We start from the raw sequence: 16,164 nt of genomic DNA, 5'->3' as shown, positions 1-16,164 counted from the left end.
GTTTAAGGAATCCAGTGACCTCACGCACATCCCAGCATAGTTTTGCAGTCGTTAAACCTGAGCGGTGGTCGTATCAGCCAGAATAACTGAGAACCCTTATGGGGATCGTTCAGGGCCTTCAAACTGCCTGGGAAAGGATGCAGGTATACACCCCCACCCCACCACTCCTCTCTGCTGCCTCGGGGCGATTGGTTGCCCCGTCGCTCAGAGGTCCCTGCGGCCGATCCACCCGGTCACAGCTTTTTTCTGTCCTGGCCCCACAGTGGAGGAATGAACTCCCCACTGACCTCAGGACAGCAGAGTCGCTGCCCATCTATCGGCGCAGGCTGAAAACTCACCTCTTCAAGAAGTACTACCCTGAGCCTTCCACTTAGCACTTATTGTATTCATATTAGTTTGTTTCTGCACTGTGCTTTTGCTCTGGTTTCTGCTCTTAGATGCTTGTTTAAAAAAGGAGATGCACTTATGACTTCTGGTGACTAGTAGTTATCTTGAATACCTATGTTGAATACACTTATTGTAAGTCGCTTTGGATAAAAGCGTCTGCTAGATGACTGTAATGTAATGCTTTTGTAAAGACATGCGGAAAACCGCATTCCCTACTTTGAGGCCAACAAAGGGGTCTCTGGCAACATACGCAGGGTTTAACAGCAAAAAAATTAAATCTGGGTCATCTTTTGCTGTACTCAAATACTAATGTTGTATTTCTACTGTTTCCTCTTTATTTTCATGACAAAAGATAAGATAATTACTGCCATGACAGCTTTCAAGAGTTGTTAAATCCTTTGCCAAAGTATTATTAGATCAGATCAAATTAAACTTTATGGTGGTGCAGAGTAAGCAAGGTGACAGCCAAGGGGAGTAAGCTGTTCTTGAGCCTGCAGGTCCTAGAAGAGAGTTTTGTTGCGCCTTCCAAAGAGGAGCAGGGCAAACGGTCTTCGGCGGGGGCGGGATGTCCCTGTAGATGCTGCGTTCCCTTCACACATCTCATTTGTGCTGGACAGCCTCAATGGCGGGGAGTCGAGTAACGGTTCTCACCAACATCTGCAATACTTATCGGTCCAAGACAGATTAGTTGCCATACTGTACTGTTATGCAGTCGGTAAAGATGTTCTCAATAGTGCAATGGTAGAAGTTCCCCAGAATCTGAGGAGACAGATAGACTTTCTTCGGTCTCCTCAGGGTTGAAGTGCTGATGGTTGCAGCATAGCAACTGCTTTCCACCGATGGTGAGGTGGTACAAGTATTCAAGTAGGCCCATGTAGCTTGCCTGGTAGGTACACACTGGTCTCCAGTTCTTGGCTGATGCTCCTTAATGCTCAGACCCAGTGATGATCAGCTTCAAATGGGTCTGGGCTCCTTTAAAGAACAAGCAGCCATTTTGCTGTGCTGCATCTTTGCATTAGTCCTATATGTCTTGTTGTATCTGCTAACAGCTTACCTAGTATTTGTTCTCAAGCTTTGATTTCTCAACAACACAGCTCATGAAGACAATGTTTATCTTAATTTTTTGAAGCATATCCTGAGATTATGGATTGGGTTTTTAGTTTATATTGACATATGTATTTAGGTCCTTATAACCAATTGAATTGCTTGTGTTTATTTGATTAATGAGCTAATTTCTATATTTAGAAAATAAATAGATTTTTGCTTCAAATGCGATGACTACTACAGACAAAACTTACTCTCTGCTAAATTCACCCTTAAGCCTTGTTGGTAATTTCATCGCTGTGGCAAAGCCTGAAAGAGAGTCAGCACTGTTAGCCCATGATATTTTGCCTTGTGCCCTTTGTTTTATCCATATTGACTGTTATCAGCATGTGATTAATAACCCTTGATCTGCCTGTTTTTTATCAAACCCTCTCCCCTCTTTGTGTTTACAGGTTCTCATCACAGGTCCAGCAGACACCCCATATGCCAACGGCTGCTTTGAGTTTGATGTTTATTTTCCCCAAGACTATCCAAACTCCCCTCCGCTGGTCAACCTAGAGACTACTGGTGGACACAGTGTGCGCTTTAACCCTAACCTCTACAATGACGGCAAAGTGAGTGGAAAAAGGCTTCAAGTGTGTTAATGCTAGTCTTAAAATTAAGTAAATGTAAACATAATGGAGGATTTGATCTTTGTTAACCCTTTAAACCTAACTGATGCAAATTGAGTCAAAAAGCACACCATCTTCTTATAACTCTGAATGAGGGGTTCCATTTTAACCATCTGTCATTGACAAGAGAATACATTCCGTTCATATGCATAAATCAGCTCCACCTACTCCTTCCAGTCATAGCAGCTTACGCTTTTCCTACAGTTTTATTTTGGCTGCCTTATGGTGTTGATTTAATAATCATTTTAAATGATCAATATCAAACAGAAGTATTTGTATTATATAAGATAAATGATTTTACATTTTACATTTTTGATAACTTTCTCAATTTTCATAATTGAAAATGTTTTTTTATACATAAGACCTGAGAGGCAAGGGGAAAAGGTGCATTTTCTAGGTCTAAACTAAATATTTTTCTCTTCTGTTTATGACTTAAGAGCAGGTGTGGGAAAAAAAAAAAAAAAAAAGGTTTAGCAGGGATAGTCTTTCTAATTCCCATTTTTTTAATTTTATCATAAAAACACCTTTAAACAGATATAGTAGATTTTCAAAGTTTGGCATTTTCCGAGGAAGCCGAAAGAATCCCGAAATGAACATTATGACATGCATAGTTGGAACATGTAGTGACTGTAAAGGGACTGAAGATCTACCAAATTCTACCCAGGGTTGAGAGAGTTGATCTCCACTGGCTGTATAGAGAGAGGTTCAGAAAAATGACTTGCCTGGTTGTCCATCAAGAACCAAATATGGCATGGAAGTGTCAAACTAACCCAGTGTATCTTCCCTGTCGGATGTCAAGTTTTTTTTATTAAACCTGACATTTGGATGTAGACATCCTGGAGATTTTCTCCAGACATGTTAGAATATGTATAGCTCTCCCTCTGTGTTCCTCGCAGAGTTGGGGTCAAGGTGCCTAAGCTCAACTTATCTGCGGCAACTCATCAGGCAGCCACTGACAGTCCACATGTTATAATAAAAGGCCCTAAAAGCTGCTATGTAAATACCTGGGGCTGGGGTACAGCTAGGGGGAAGCAAGCAGTCATTCAGCTCACTGATGAGGGATAAGTCAGGTAAAATCAACTTCAACTGTCTTTTTCTGTGTCTGTTGATCAGGTATGTTTAAGTATCCTCAACACATGGCACGGGAGACCAGAGGAGAAATGGAACCCACAGACCTCAAGCTTTTTACAGGTGAGGTATAGATCCATCATGGCAGTGTTCCCTGTCTGAATGGATCAACAGGGCTGTTGTAAGTCTTTGTGTCACAGGCTGTAGTTTATCTCTGCCCTGTCATTACACTGCCAGGGGCTCTGTATTAATGGGCTTGGTGTTTCATCAGTTGACATAAAGGATCCCTTTTAAACCCAAGTTCTTTCTTTGCTTTGGTGTCAGTGTGTTGGTGTTAATCAAACCCAACACAAACCAGGATCATTCAAACCTTGAAGATATGCCTGCTGACACACATCACTCCTCTTGAAGTCAGAATCAGACGACACTGTCAATTGCATGTTTAGCCCAGATGGCATCTGTTTTAAGCCTCTAATTAGCAAATGTTTAGCAAATTAAGCACTGTTTTCAGGTTTTATTTATATTATTTACTGGTTGTCTCTGATCAAATTTCTGTAATCTTAATCAAATCTATTTTTCTTTTAATACCTTTTCTTTAGATTGTGTTTTTATAAGATAAACATAACAAACCGAACATTCATTTTTTAATTTGAAACATATCGTAGGATGCTTCACTGAGATCCGTTGTGGCAAATCTGTTGAGCTATTAATGAATGGAGACATTTTAAGGCTGGCTTGGCCAAAGAAGGAGGTTATGCTCAGATAGTCAGTAATAATAGTTTTTAGAGATTTTTTGTTGTTTGACACCAGAAGCAAATATTTTTTGCCTGCATTCCTGCTGTGTATAAGCTAAGTTGTAGTAGAGCTACAGCTTTCAACCAGAAATTTCTAATGTTGTTTATGGGTAAGGAAATATGTTTACTTACCAAGCTGTAATGTATAGAATTAACGGACAGTTGGGTATTCAAAGTGGTGCACAGACTTGTGGATAAACACACGCATGATGACACACACCGACAGCATTATTTGGTTGTCTGCACTGCACGCACTTGCAATCAAGCATGCCGGAGCTCTCTGAAATGTATACCTCCTCCTTTTTTATTATTCCCTTGTTTACAGGGTTGGAGAGTGCATTGAGATGTCTCCATTGATTATCATTCCAGCTGGCATGCTGTGGATCAATAATGGAAAATAAGGGGTGTTGTTGAATAGGAGACAGGGGAGTTAGCGGGGATCAAGCGGTCATCAACTGAGGTGGCTCTGAAATCTGACAACCCAGTTTAAGACAGACAGATCACAACAGTTGAAGGTCATAGTTTGTACAGTTGATGAAGCATTTTCAACCGCACATCATCCAGCTCCAGTGTGGCTGGGGCCAGCAGGAAGGCCTCTAAGCCCGAGATTGTTATGGCTGCTAATGTAGTGGCTTGGAAGGGACAGAATGATGCAGGGTGATGTCCTTCGTCTCCTTGAGACACGCCAAGGCATTAATCCCTCTGTCCCTCTGTCAGACTCTTCTAAATGTCCAGCATTGCCAAGATTACTGAAGAGGCTTTAGATGTTGAGGACACTGAGGGGATGGCATAATTTACCAATAGATCAAGATTAAACCTAAATAGTTGGAAACATTAATTACAATGTGGTTTTCATCCCAGCTCCTCTGAAACCATACCAAGCCACCATTTGTATCAGTTAAGTGTGTAGAGTTCACAATTGGATTTTCTATTTAGACTACAGTGGGAATCCTGAAACATAATTCTGTTTCTCCCTGACTCCATCTGCTGTAGGTGCTAGTGTCTGTGCAGTCCCTCATTCTGGTGGCTGAGCCATACTTCAATGAGCCGGGGTACGAACGCTCCCGCGGGACTCCCAGTGGCAGCCAGAGCTCACGGGAATATGATGGCAACATCCGGCAGGCCACCGTCAAATGGGCAATGCTGGAGCAGATGCGCAACCCCTCGCCATGCTTCAAAGAGGTAGGAATCACCACAGTGCAAAGTGTTTTCTTGTGCTTTGATACTCATCAACACCCTCCAGATACCAGTATTTTTGTGCTGCATTGGCATAAAAGAAAACCTTGACAGCCAGGTTCACAGAGCAGTACGGGCACAAAACCTGTGGGCTTCAACCTGTCCTCACTAAAATTTGCCTCATAAAAAGGAAATCACAACTGTGATCAAAGCATCGAGATTAAAAGCAAGTTCGCAAATTCTTTCCAGATCTACATGAACTGACTAAATTATCATAGATAAGAACCTCTAGAACCTGAGCTGGTATTTAAAAGTTGTTATACTTTCCATGAATTACCTAGCAAAACATTACCAAAACAGTTAGCAAGTCATATTGGTGGATGTGATAGAGTTTATACTTTCTTCACTCCACAGTGACCCTCATACTTACAAAACTTTCCAGAAGACAAAAATTAAAGTAGTTAAGTAGTAGAGTAATTTTTCAAGTTTACATGTGCCAGTGTACAAGTTTCCCCCGTACTCAAAGCCAACACAAGCTTTTATGTAGCAATACATCTAGATCTGCTGTCAAACATACACAATTACATGGGGGGAAAGGGACTGGAGCACAAACAGGTCAGTCCCCTTTTTTCCTTCGAAGATGGCTGTCATTGCCCCTGATTCAGCTGCAAACTGCTGGAAGAGATGCAGAGAACCCTTTTTGATAAAGTGCACAGTCTTAGAACTCTGTCTGGCCGTTATCTCTTCTTGGAAATTGGCAGATTATCACAAAAAAACATTTAGGCAGATGTGTTAAGGATAAAAACGTTTTAAACAACCTGTTATTATAGTTATTATACTGAGGGTTATTTAAAAAACTCATAACGCCAACCCCTACAATCCATATTTTGTAATAGATGAACTTGAAATTACAATATAAACGTTGTAATTTCGATCAGGAGAGGAAGGATGGAAAGATGCAGAATTTAAGGTGAAGCAAGACAAGGACAACATTATTAGTATGCATACGATGTATCGTTTTAATGCCAGTAGTGAAAGGGAATGGCGTCTTGAGGGACTTTCATTATATCTGGAACAAACATCCACTTGGACTAAAGGATGGACTGATTAGAATTTAGTGGTCAAAACTCTGTGTCCTTACAAAAACCTTTTTTTTTGCCATAACTCAAGTTCAATTCAATTGATTTGCTAGTTATGATGATTTCACACAAATTAACAAAGGGAGAGAAATAAAAGTGATCCAATCACGTTTATAGGATAAGTTAAAAAAAAAAAACATTGACTCTAAAAAAACATAGAAATATGCATAGGTTTGTGAAGCGACATTTTGAGGCTTGGATATGGGTCTACTGCTTTTTTTTATGAAAAGAGTTATTAAAGCCATAATCGGCCAGAACGATTGGCGGAAAATATATCATTGTAATTTCTCTGACCAATATCTAAATTACTTTTTTTGATTTAATCTCTCGAATCAGACACATTTTTAGTAAAGTTAAATCACAATCTGAGCAATCTGAAAAAACGTCCAGTTAAAAGCCAGTAGAGTAAAACATGGGGGGGGTCATATGCTGTAAAGATTGTAAAGCCCTCCGAGGCCAATCTTTGATTGGTGATATTGAGCTATACAAAATAAAATTGAATTGAAGTGATGTTCACTGTGTTGAAGGATTCAGCAGAACCACAGGTTTACAGTTGCATTTTGGAAGATTTTTTTAAATATTTGAGTAAAATGAGGTACATTATTTTCTTCATGTATCTGCAGCTAGTGCTGCTTGTATTTCTGTTGGATTTGAAGTTGAAATATTATGGTCTATTATTATTAAGTCTATTTGGCCTTTTGCACAGCATGCAATGCTGGGATTTATGAAAAAAGAAAAAAACGGTCCATGACATCACCCAGCCAGTCTGTGAAATGGACCGTTGAACTGAGAGATATTGAGGGGACCTTGGAGGACAGGGCAATGCCACCCGACTGAGCAATCTCACACATACGCACACAGAAATTCAATTAAGCTTGGTGAGATACCCCCCCTGTGCTTTTCTCACCCCTAACCTTTTAGCACTTTTAGGTCCTCAGCTGAGATAAAAATGGACTGAGAGGAAGACAACCAGCCATAAGCAATGGATCTAGTTGTTGCTTCTTGCAAATAACCTCTTGCAAATAACCTTTTAGACATATAGAATTGTACTCTATTTTTTTATGTTTATATGAATGAAACCACAAAGGGGGGGTAAAAAATATTGTGATCCGATGTGAGGAGAACAAAGTGCCAATTAAATTAATAATAAATCAGTGTGTCTTAAGAGCGCCAAACAAGAGGCACATTTCCGAATCAAATACATGGGTCATGGAGCCTTTTTGGTAATGTGACATGAATCCAGAGCTGTGTAGGAAGTGTTATGGAAGTGTCTACCATTACCAGAGCTGTTTACAGCGTCGCTCCTCCGAAACCCAAATATGGTCTCACTAGGGATGCCCCCCGATACCCGGTTCTAAACGGGAACCGATAAGAAAGTTGTAAATATGCGGGATATCGATAAGGTTCGGAGTTAACGGTTGTGCTATCGGTACTTTAGAAGTTACGGAGTGAAATCTCCGTGGGAAAAACACTGCGCTGTAAACCTCTTTCCTTTGTCTCTATCTTTGCACAAGGGGCGGAGTAGTGCTTTACTTTGACACAAACCGACTTCGGCTCGGACAGCTTGAGACACACATGATGGCAGAGAGAAGAAAAAGATCGAAAGTTTGGCTATATTTTACTCGAGTAAATGCTGATAATTGTCTCAAATACAACAACAAAACCCTCAAAAGTACCTGAGGAAACATCAGCAATTTGTCAAATCATTTGGCTTTGGCGAACACACATAACATAAAGGTGCTGAAATGCACAGTTTTCTACTGTTAGCAGTCCTTCCTCGTCCACTGCAGCAAACCTTAGCGATGTCATACGGAGTATGATCATAAGAACTGGCTAATGAATGAAAGCTAGTCGCTCAGCTAATTATTTAGCTGCGCCTGTATTTTAAGGATTTTGGAAGTGTATGTAGATTGTCGGGCTGAGGCCATGACCACGCCACAAGTCCCAGCCCAAGTCCCTTCACAATAGCAGCTACAGGGAAGATGACACAGGAGGGTGTGAACGAGTGTCACAAGGTTGTTACACTGTTTATTGTGAAAGACCTGCACCCATTCTCAACAGGAGTCAAAGGGATTTAGGTAACAAGTCAGTCAGTGTATGTTGAGTTGTTTTAATGCATTATTAAATAAGGTGAGCAGCTGTGTTGTTATAAGATAGTGTTATAAGTTATGACACTAACTTGTAACAACACAGACTAGCAGCTTTTAATAAAGCAATTTTCATTCTTTTTTTCCCGCAGTATCGATAGTAGTACTAGTATCGATAAAATCCTAACGATACCCATCCCTAGCGTTCACACTATACATATATATATATATATATATATATATATATATATATATATATATATATATATATATATATATATATATATATATAGTTTTAGTGCAACGAAAACATTTTGAAAACGCCGGGTTTACCTAATAGTATGGACTGGCGGAAAACGAAGAAGTTTGGAAACAATGACGTAGGCTCTCGCGTTCGCTATTTGATTGGGTCTTAGGAGTTACGACGTGTTCTTCCCTGTTTCGTCACGCCCTTACCACGTGATCCTTTACGGAAAAATACAAACAACACCAGCCTTAATTACCGATCGACTACCAGGTTAATTCATCATGGATATCTGATAACAGGCCTTGCTGACCTTGTTGTCTTTACTAGCAGCTGTGGCACAGTTAAATTCTGCATTTTATAATTCTACTACTGCCGACATGAGGATAAATAAATGCTACAACTCCTCAAGACACAAGCCAAGTGCCCTTGACCTGATTGCCACCTGCTGATTAATGTAAAGGGGGTTAGCCAGTAGCTAGTGGCAAAAACGACCCAGGCTCACGCCTGTAAACTATTCTCCATTTAGTGACAGGCCGCTCCTCCGAGTTTTTCACTTTTTTTTCCTTTTGGATATTTTCTTAAAGTGTCTAACTGATAGCATTAATTGGTCATAATTGTTATTGTCCGTTCAACAGTTAATTATTAACGCGCTAAATCTTACATAAACATTGGCAGTTTTATGAGTGGGAGTGAGAGGCGTCCTCATGTACCTTATCTGTAGCAGCACAGCACAGTTTCTGTTTGAAAACCTAATACATCACTATGTGTATGTATAGTTCCCTACTACTGTCCCTCTAAGACTTTAGAGGCTGTCTTTCTCAATGACTGAAAATCAATAGTCGTTCAGCCTGTCCTAAAAGATGCCCTCTATGTGAACCAGTTGGCCTCTGTAGTCTTGTAGTTGTCTGATTGAGCTGTACAGCTTCATCTGAAGCCTCCATACCAACCTTTGCTGCTCCAGCTGAACGCTCACTTTTGATGAATAACAGTTGACACTCAGCAGCAGCTTCACGATTCTCTAACTAACAGAGTAGTTTCATTTATCCATCTTCTGGACCTCATCTTGAATGGGTGTGAATGGTGACATCGTGTAAAAGCGCTTTGAGCTATACAAGTACAAGGCGCGTGTGTGTCATGCTGTAGCAGGGGGAAGCCGTATTTTTCAGCCGTCATCATGGGCTGACTGGTTGTCTGGAACAGCTTTCCAGCAACTGTCATTGACAGCCAAAAAAGTTTCCAACCATGTTAACATTATGCCTGTTAACATCACCATGTTAGCATTTTCATTGTAAAATGATAAGCTATGCAAGTAACTGTTTCAAAGAGATCATATGAGTAATATCATACCAAGTAGATGAGTTTGCAGAGAATAAGCCATGTTTGAATGTGTGCTAGAAACCTGTTCTTCTTTGCTGATGATCTGAGTTTATGCTGTGGACGTCAGCGTTGGTAATCTTTGTGCTCCGGTATCGGAGTGGGCCACAGCTGGTCAGTGTTAGGAAAGCAGGTACCTGAGGCCTGAGCACTCTACTGATGGAATACAGAAAACTAAGAATAAGGGGCTTTTTAATGGCAGCATGAGTTAGTCTTGTCCGTCACCCTTAGCGTGTTGAGTGTTTCCACATAGCCATTCCTCGGCTGCTCTTCCTCTCTAAGTTGCCCTGTTAGATAATGAGTGTCGAGCGATACCTCAAAGGTCACTGGTTTTATCTGCCAGGGGCTCTCCATCAGGGAACCTCGTCTCTGACTGCACATATGAGCTGAATGTACTCCTGTGTACAGTTCTCCATGAACCTGTGCATGAAGACTTGAATTTTCCTGAAAGGTCATTTGCATATAGAGCTTCCTTCCATTTTGTGATAGATGGCCTTGTCCAAATACCAAACATTAAGCAGGTGCTGGCCCTCGATGCTTGGAGCCCCAGGGGAAAAGCCCCTTTCAAACCACACGTCTGAACACGTCCACGCATAAGGTCAGGCGCTGGCTTCTGTCATTCTGTGTGGCTGTGTAGCAACAAGGCCGTAAAGCCTTGTGCAACAGCACAAAGTATATAATCCTGCGGGCTTAATACTTCCGTACAAAAGTGTGATTTGCTCGTTGTTTTATGGCTTTTGTTTAAATACTATTCTTCAGCTTCTTTTGACCTCTTTGACTTCTCGTCTTAGGTGGATTGCTGTTGACTCTCATTAACTGAGTATTTAGCTAGCTAACTGAGTGTATAGTTCAGGCTCATAGATTAGTATTTTAGGTTGAACTATACAAAATGGCTGACATTTAAGATTGTTTCCTGTGATTTTACGGAATTTAATGCACTGTGGGTTGATAATGTGCTGCTTGCTGCTTTAATTCATATCTGTTGTGACTGACTTCTACCACACACACACACACACACACACACACACACACACACACACACACACACACAAACATAGCTTTAAACATGGCTCCACATTATATTTAATTAAAACCAACCAACTGAAGTCTTGGAGAGGAGACGCAGTGTCGGGATTCTTGCGAAATGTTCTAGTGATGTTTCTTATCGTGGGTTGTACGTGGACTCCTTGTATGGATTACTGGATCTGGTTTTGTTTTCAAACAGGCTCAAGCAGCCGCTGATCTAACCGCGTTTACCACACATCTGTGACCTTGAAACATTCCCTCTCAGCTGGGAACCTTCGCCCACCTTACTGAATATACCGAAGGAGCAAAAGGAGTGGGGGTTGGGTGGGTGGAACCATAAACAGGATGAGATGGGAAGTAGCGACAAAGATGGAATGAAGATGAAGAGAGCAGAGGGAGATGAGGACGGAAGAGAGAGATTAAAGTGGTCCCCAAACCCTTTCTGCTGCCTCTCCTCCCCTGGTAAACAGCAAATCAGCAGGCACCATAATATCTAATCCACTCCCTCCACCAGCAGAGCTGCGACTACAGACACATGCGCTACAGTGCTCACTGCATACTGATGGCCCGGCCCTGACGACTGTTGCTAGGAAGTCAACTGGAGGGACAGGAAAGCAGAGGACCTGGGTGTGGATGATTGACATCAGCCTTCAAGCTGAGTGTGGTTCATAAGATGTGAGAGAAGGACTGAAGCAGCCTTCATAGATAGCTGCGCAGTGATGGAGAGAAGTTGATCACTGTCATTCTTTAAGAGGAATCAGTATGCTGTGCATGGCATGCGCTTCATTCGATACATTTTAGACGGAGTGAACAGACTCATTAGAGACACACTGATAAAAGACATGAGATGATAAGAGACTGCCTCTTCTGTCAGAGGATGGCCCAATGACCATCAAGGTTCTTTCCAGCTGGTGAAAAATGGTGTTATTGCATTAATAGTAAACCAACTACCTTGTGAATTGGTGTTGATACTGTTACATGGGTATCCAATATTTACAGTGGTTAGCCGACCGACCGACATCCCTAGAGCCACACCGCTAACATGGCTAATGACAATGTGAAGAACTGCCTTACTAACCATTGAGCTTATGTTCCATTCAGTTTGAACATTAAGGGAATGTTCTTCTTGTTTTGTTCATGCATATTTGACCACTGGAATGTTTCTGAATGGAGTCTTGAAGCCTCGGGAAAATCACTAATTACGTGTTGAAACATTTGAAAATTGCACAGACACCTCTTTTCCTACATTTAACACTAAATAGAGCAAATCTGCCTTTATCTGTGTAACGACACACAGTTTAAGAAGCAAGTTAAATGTTCTGCTGTAAATCCTACCGATGGTGGTTAATATTAACATGAGCATAAAATAAACTTTAAATAAATAAGCCATAAATGACAGGCTTGTCATGCTATAAATGTCACAACCTCACTGCAAAAGAGAAGCTGAGACCATAATAACTCGCTATCTCTTAACTTCTATGACTATTTATATATATATATCTATATATATATATATATATATATATATATCTATATATTTCCCTGTGGTTAAACACTGTTGTGCCATGTGTTTGCAGGTGATCCACAAACATTTCTACCTGAAGCGAACAGAGATCATGTCTCAGTGCGAGGAGTGGATCGCTGACATCCAGCAGTACAGCAGTGACAAGAGGGTGGGCCGCACCATGTCCCACCACGCTGCTGCACTAAAGGTAATGTCATCAAATGTACCCATGTAAAGTATTGAAAGAGCTGTAAACTGTACAGTCTGTATTATGGGCTAATAGACTGCATTTCAACACGCTTTCTTTCTCTGACACATAAAGTCAGATGCTGAATGAACCCAGGTGTTCTGTTGAAGCAGTAAGTTGGACAGAGAAAGCAGACTGTAAAACACACTCGTGTCCTGCTAATTAACAGTGAATTGGCTGCAGGGGACAAACACAGGAGCTCATAACAGACTTAGATACACACACTCCAACACAACAACCACCACCCACACACTGATGTGTCTCCACTCTCTCCGGCAGCTCTCATCTCTTCTCCCTCTGGTGGTTAATAAGATCAATTTATCCCCACTGTAAATAATCCGGCTCCACTGGTAACAGCCAGCTGCTGTCACACATCTGTCGCCTCTGAACACTCTTCTCATTTTTCTCCTTGTTTGAGAGTTAAAGAATGTTGCTTTATCCCCATTCTGCATGTTCTTCAATCTATGCAATCTATGCTATGCTAATGTGAGAGTTGACCATGAAGACAGAGACACGAAAGATATTTATCAGTCAAAGTCACACATTTTGCATGAGATAGAATCTTCACTCCCTTTTGTTTGTCCTGGTCACACTGCACGCTGCTTGGTACAACCAGTTTGATCTGATGGCCAGTAAGAAGCTCCAGCATTTGGAGGTTAAGGGCATAGCAGACTATGCTAACTGATAAAGGAGGGGAGACATCGATATTTTGGATGTGTCATATCTCATATTTTGGTAAAAAGTCTGGGGAGATTGTATATTTTTCTTATAGTTAACAAATCCCATGAAAACATAACATATCCCACTCACAGGTGTGATGTGTGACTCAAAGCCTGAAACATCTTATTCCTCTGTGATATAAAGCCCCATTGTTGTCCACAAACTATTTTGAAGACTAATACCCCTCTCTGACTGACACTGAGACACGGGTCAGACGCTCGTTAGTCACCTTCACAGCCTCCTGACGAGCATGTGTTGAGTAGACCTTACTAACACACACACCTGGGGGTGTAGGGGGAATGCTAGACACTGGGGAGACACAGGTCTGAGGCCGCTCGGCTTTAATGACCGGAACCATGAATGAATGATAAATGACAAAGAGAGGAGAGACAATTATTCCTTTAATGTTTGATGTAATGTTAAGCCCAACTGTGTGTGTGTGTTGTCCCTGCAGAGACACACAGCTCAGCTCAGAGAGGAGCTTCTGAAGCTGCCCTGCCCCGACGGTCTGGAGGCCGACAGCGACGAGTTCTCTGAGAGGAGCGCCGCCCTCATCCTCAAAGAGCTGTCCAGTCAGGACGCAGAGAAGCCTGGTGGCAGTCAGGACAGCCACTGCAGCGAGGGACAGCTATGAGTCTCACCCTCCCGCCCCTCCTTTCCCAGCATCTCCGACCCTCCCCCCCCCCCTCCTCCTCATGATGATTATTACTCTTGAAAAGACTTGATGGCTTCAGAGCACAAGCCACCACTTTGTCAATATTTGTATGTAAAGATCTACTAGCAGAATAGCAGGGGATGTGGGGAACCAGAACGCGATGAGAAGAACAATGGAGTATGCTTCGCCCTTATTGAAAACTTTTATTTACCTGTAAAAGAGTGTAAACATTTTGTGCTTTTTTCCAATTGTGAAATAACCACTGATTGGTATGTTATTAAACTTGTTTATGTATACATTATGGCAGAGAAAAAAAAAATACAGAGTATATAAGGGAAACAACCTTTAGAGAAGAATGTTTACTGAATGTTAATTTCCTTTTTTCCCTTTTTGACTCTTAGAGCGAGAACAGTTGTAACCAAGGATATTGGTCATTCTTTAAAGTTACTATTTAAAAAAACGAGCGAAAAAAGAAAATGCACACGTAACAGAACCTGAGATAAAAAGCCCCTCTGGTCATCCATTGCTTCATTTGATTTCTCTAGGATTATATCCACTTGAATAAATGCTGAGATGGACATTCTTAATTGCTATGTTATCCCTTTTACAGGCTCCAAATTAAAAAGCACCATGCTCTGGATAAACATTTGTTGCCTCTCAGAACTTCTCCATGACTGGTTTCCATCGACATGACTGTAGATCATAAGACTGAATGTCAGAGCCACATGGGAAATTTCTTTTTAAGGCTTGTGCATGTGTATGTGTGTTTTCTGTGCGTGCAACAATCCCCAGTGAGATACAAAGATGTGATGTGCCTTTGATCTACACCATACCACCAAATACTCCAACAGAGTACCTTTACTGATTTATTTGCTATTTCTACAAAATTAATAATTCTGCTCCGTCTGACATAAAAATTGCTTTGATCTTTTTTATTATGTTTAACTTCAGTGAACAAATGCACTTTCTATTTTACTCACTCCATAGAACAGTCACATTCTCCTTTTGCTAGGACATTAAATGGAGCTTGAAAGTATGGATTTATTGTGCGAATGCTTCTTTCTGCGTCTGACAGGACGTCAGCCCTGTCACCTCAACGAGAAACAGAGATCGAGACGCCAACAGCTGAGCAAAGATGTCAGTCAGAAAACAAGTTGTTGCAATATTGATGAGTGGGCATCCTTTGTGAATACTGCTTGAGGTTGAAAGAAGATCATGCTCTTTGAAAGAAAATCATGCAAGAGCATGATGTTCTTTCATGTCATTGTCAGTCATTCTACTTTTCTTTAATGAAAGTATTGGAACTCATGCACCGAGGAAGTATGTGAAGATGTCCCCCTTATTATAGTTATTTATTGAGTTACACATTCTCTCCGAAAGTTTTTTACAACCTCTAAAACAACTTCTAAAATTCTAACTAAATAGTAAAATTCAAAATTAAAATATATTACATCTTTATGTATTATTTATGAGGACAGAGTCTACAGCTGTGCTCGCTAACTTTGACAAAAATCTTGTGTGTTCATGTAGGCACTTCTAAACTCATCAGTGCAAAAAGCTAATGAGATGATGGCTTTGCGGAGCCTGTTGGTGTAAGGGGGTCATGGCAGTTTTAGTTTAAGAAAAGTAATTCCCATACCCAAATGAAAAAAAAATTTGAACTGCTTACATCGTTGGAATTCAAATAATTAACTCTAAACTCTTTGCAAATATGCAAGTATTTTTTACCTGTCCTTTTAAATATTTATAAATGAGTAATAATTATATTGAAAACAGACAGAGGTTTAAAGGCCACAATAGAGTTGTAAATAGAAGTTTTCCCAATAACGACGTTCAATTCCATTCTATAAATGAGTACCTGTTTTTTTTATCACTGACGTGCATGAATTGCAAGTGTCAAGATAAATTTACTATGATGTATTTAAGTTTTGTGTTGAATTTAGCATTCCCTGTAGACAAAAGCGAAAGTGTTTTTAGCAGAAGATAACTTTTTGAAAACCTCCTCCGCTCCTGGACGGAGGCGGA

The 16,164-nt window shown here is 40.8% G+C and overlaps 1 protein-coding gene across 1 annotated transcript in view; it reads left to right on the top strand.

Moving 5' to 3' along the window:
• Positions 1–15,175, top strand: part of birc6 (baculoviral IAP repeat containing 6) — a 101,241-nt gene extending 86,066 nt beyond the window's left edge. The window contains 5 exon segments of the mRNA XM_054600455.1: positions 1,884–2,045; positions 3,216–3,293; positions 4,958–5,146; positions 12,591–12,725; positions 13,939–15,175. Of these exon segments, the coding sequence (XP_054456430.1) occupies positions 1,884–2,045; positions 3,216–3,293; positions 4,958–5,146; positions 12,591–12,725; positions 13,939–14,118 (744 nt within the window). The 3' untranslated portion in view covers positions 14,119–15,175.
• The last annotated feature ends 989 nt before the right edge of the window (positions 15,176–16,164 follow it).

This window comes from Anoplopoma fimbria, chromosome 6 (assembly GCF_027596085.1).
Source record: "Anoplopoma fimbria isolate UVic2021 breed Golden Eagle Sablefish chromosome 6, Afim_UVic_2022, whole genome shotgun sequence".
In the NCBI taxonomy this organism is placed as follows: domain Eukaryota; kingdom Metazoa; phylum Chordata; class Actinopteri; order Perciformes; family Anoplopomatidae; genus Anoplopoma; species Anoplopoma fimbria.
The sequence above is the reverse complement of the archived record's forward strand: the minus strand, read 5'-3'. Positions and strand labels throughout refer to the sequence as shown.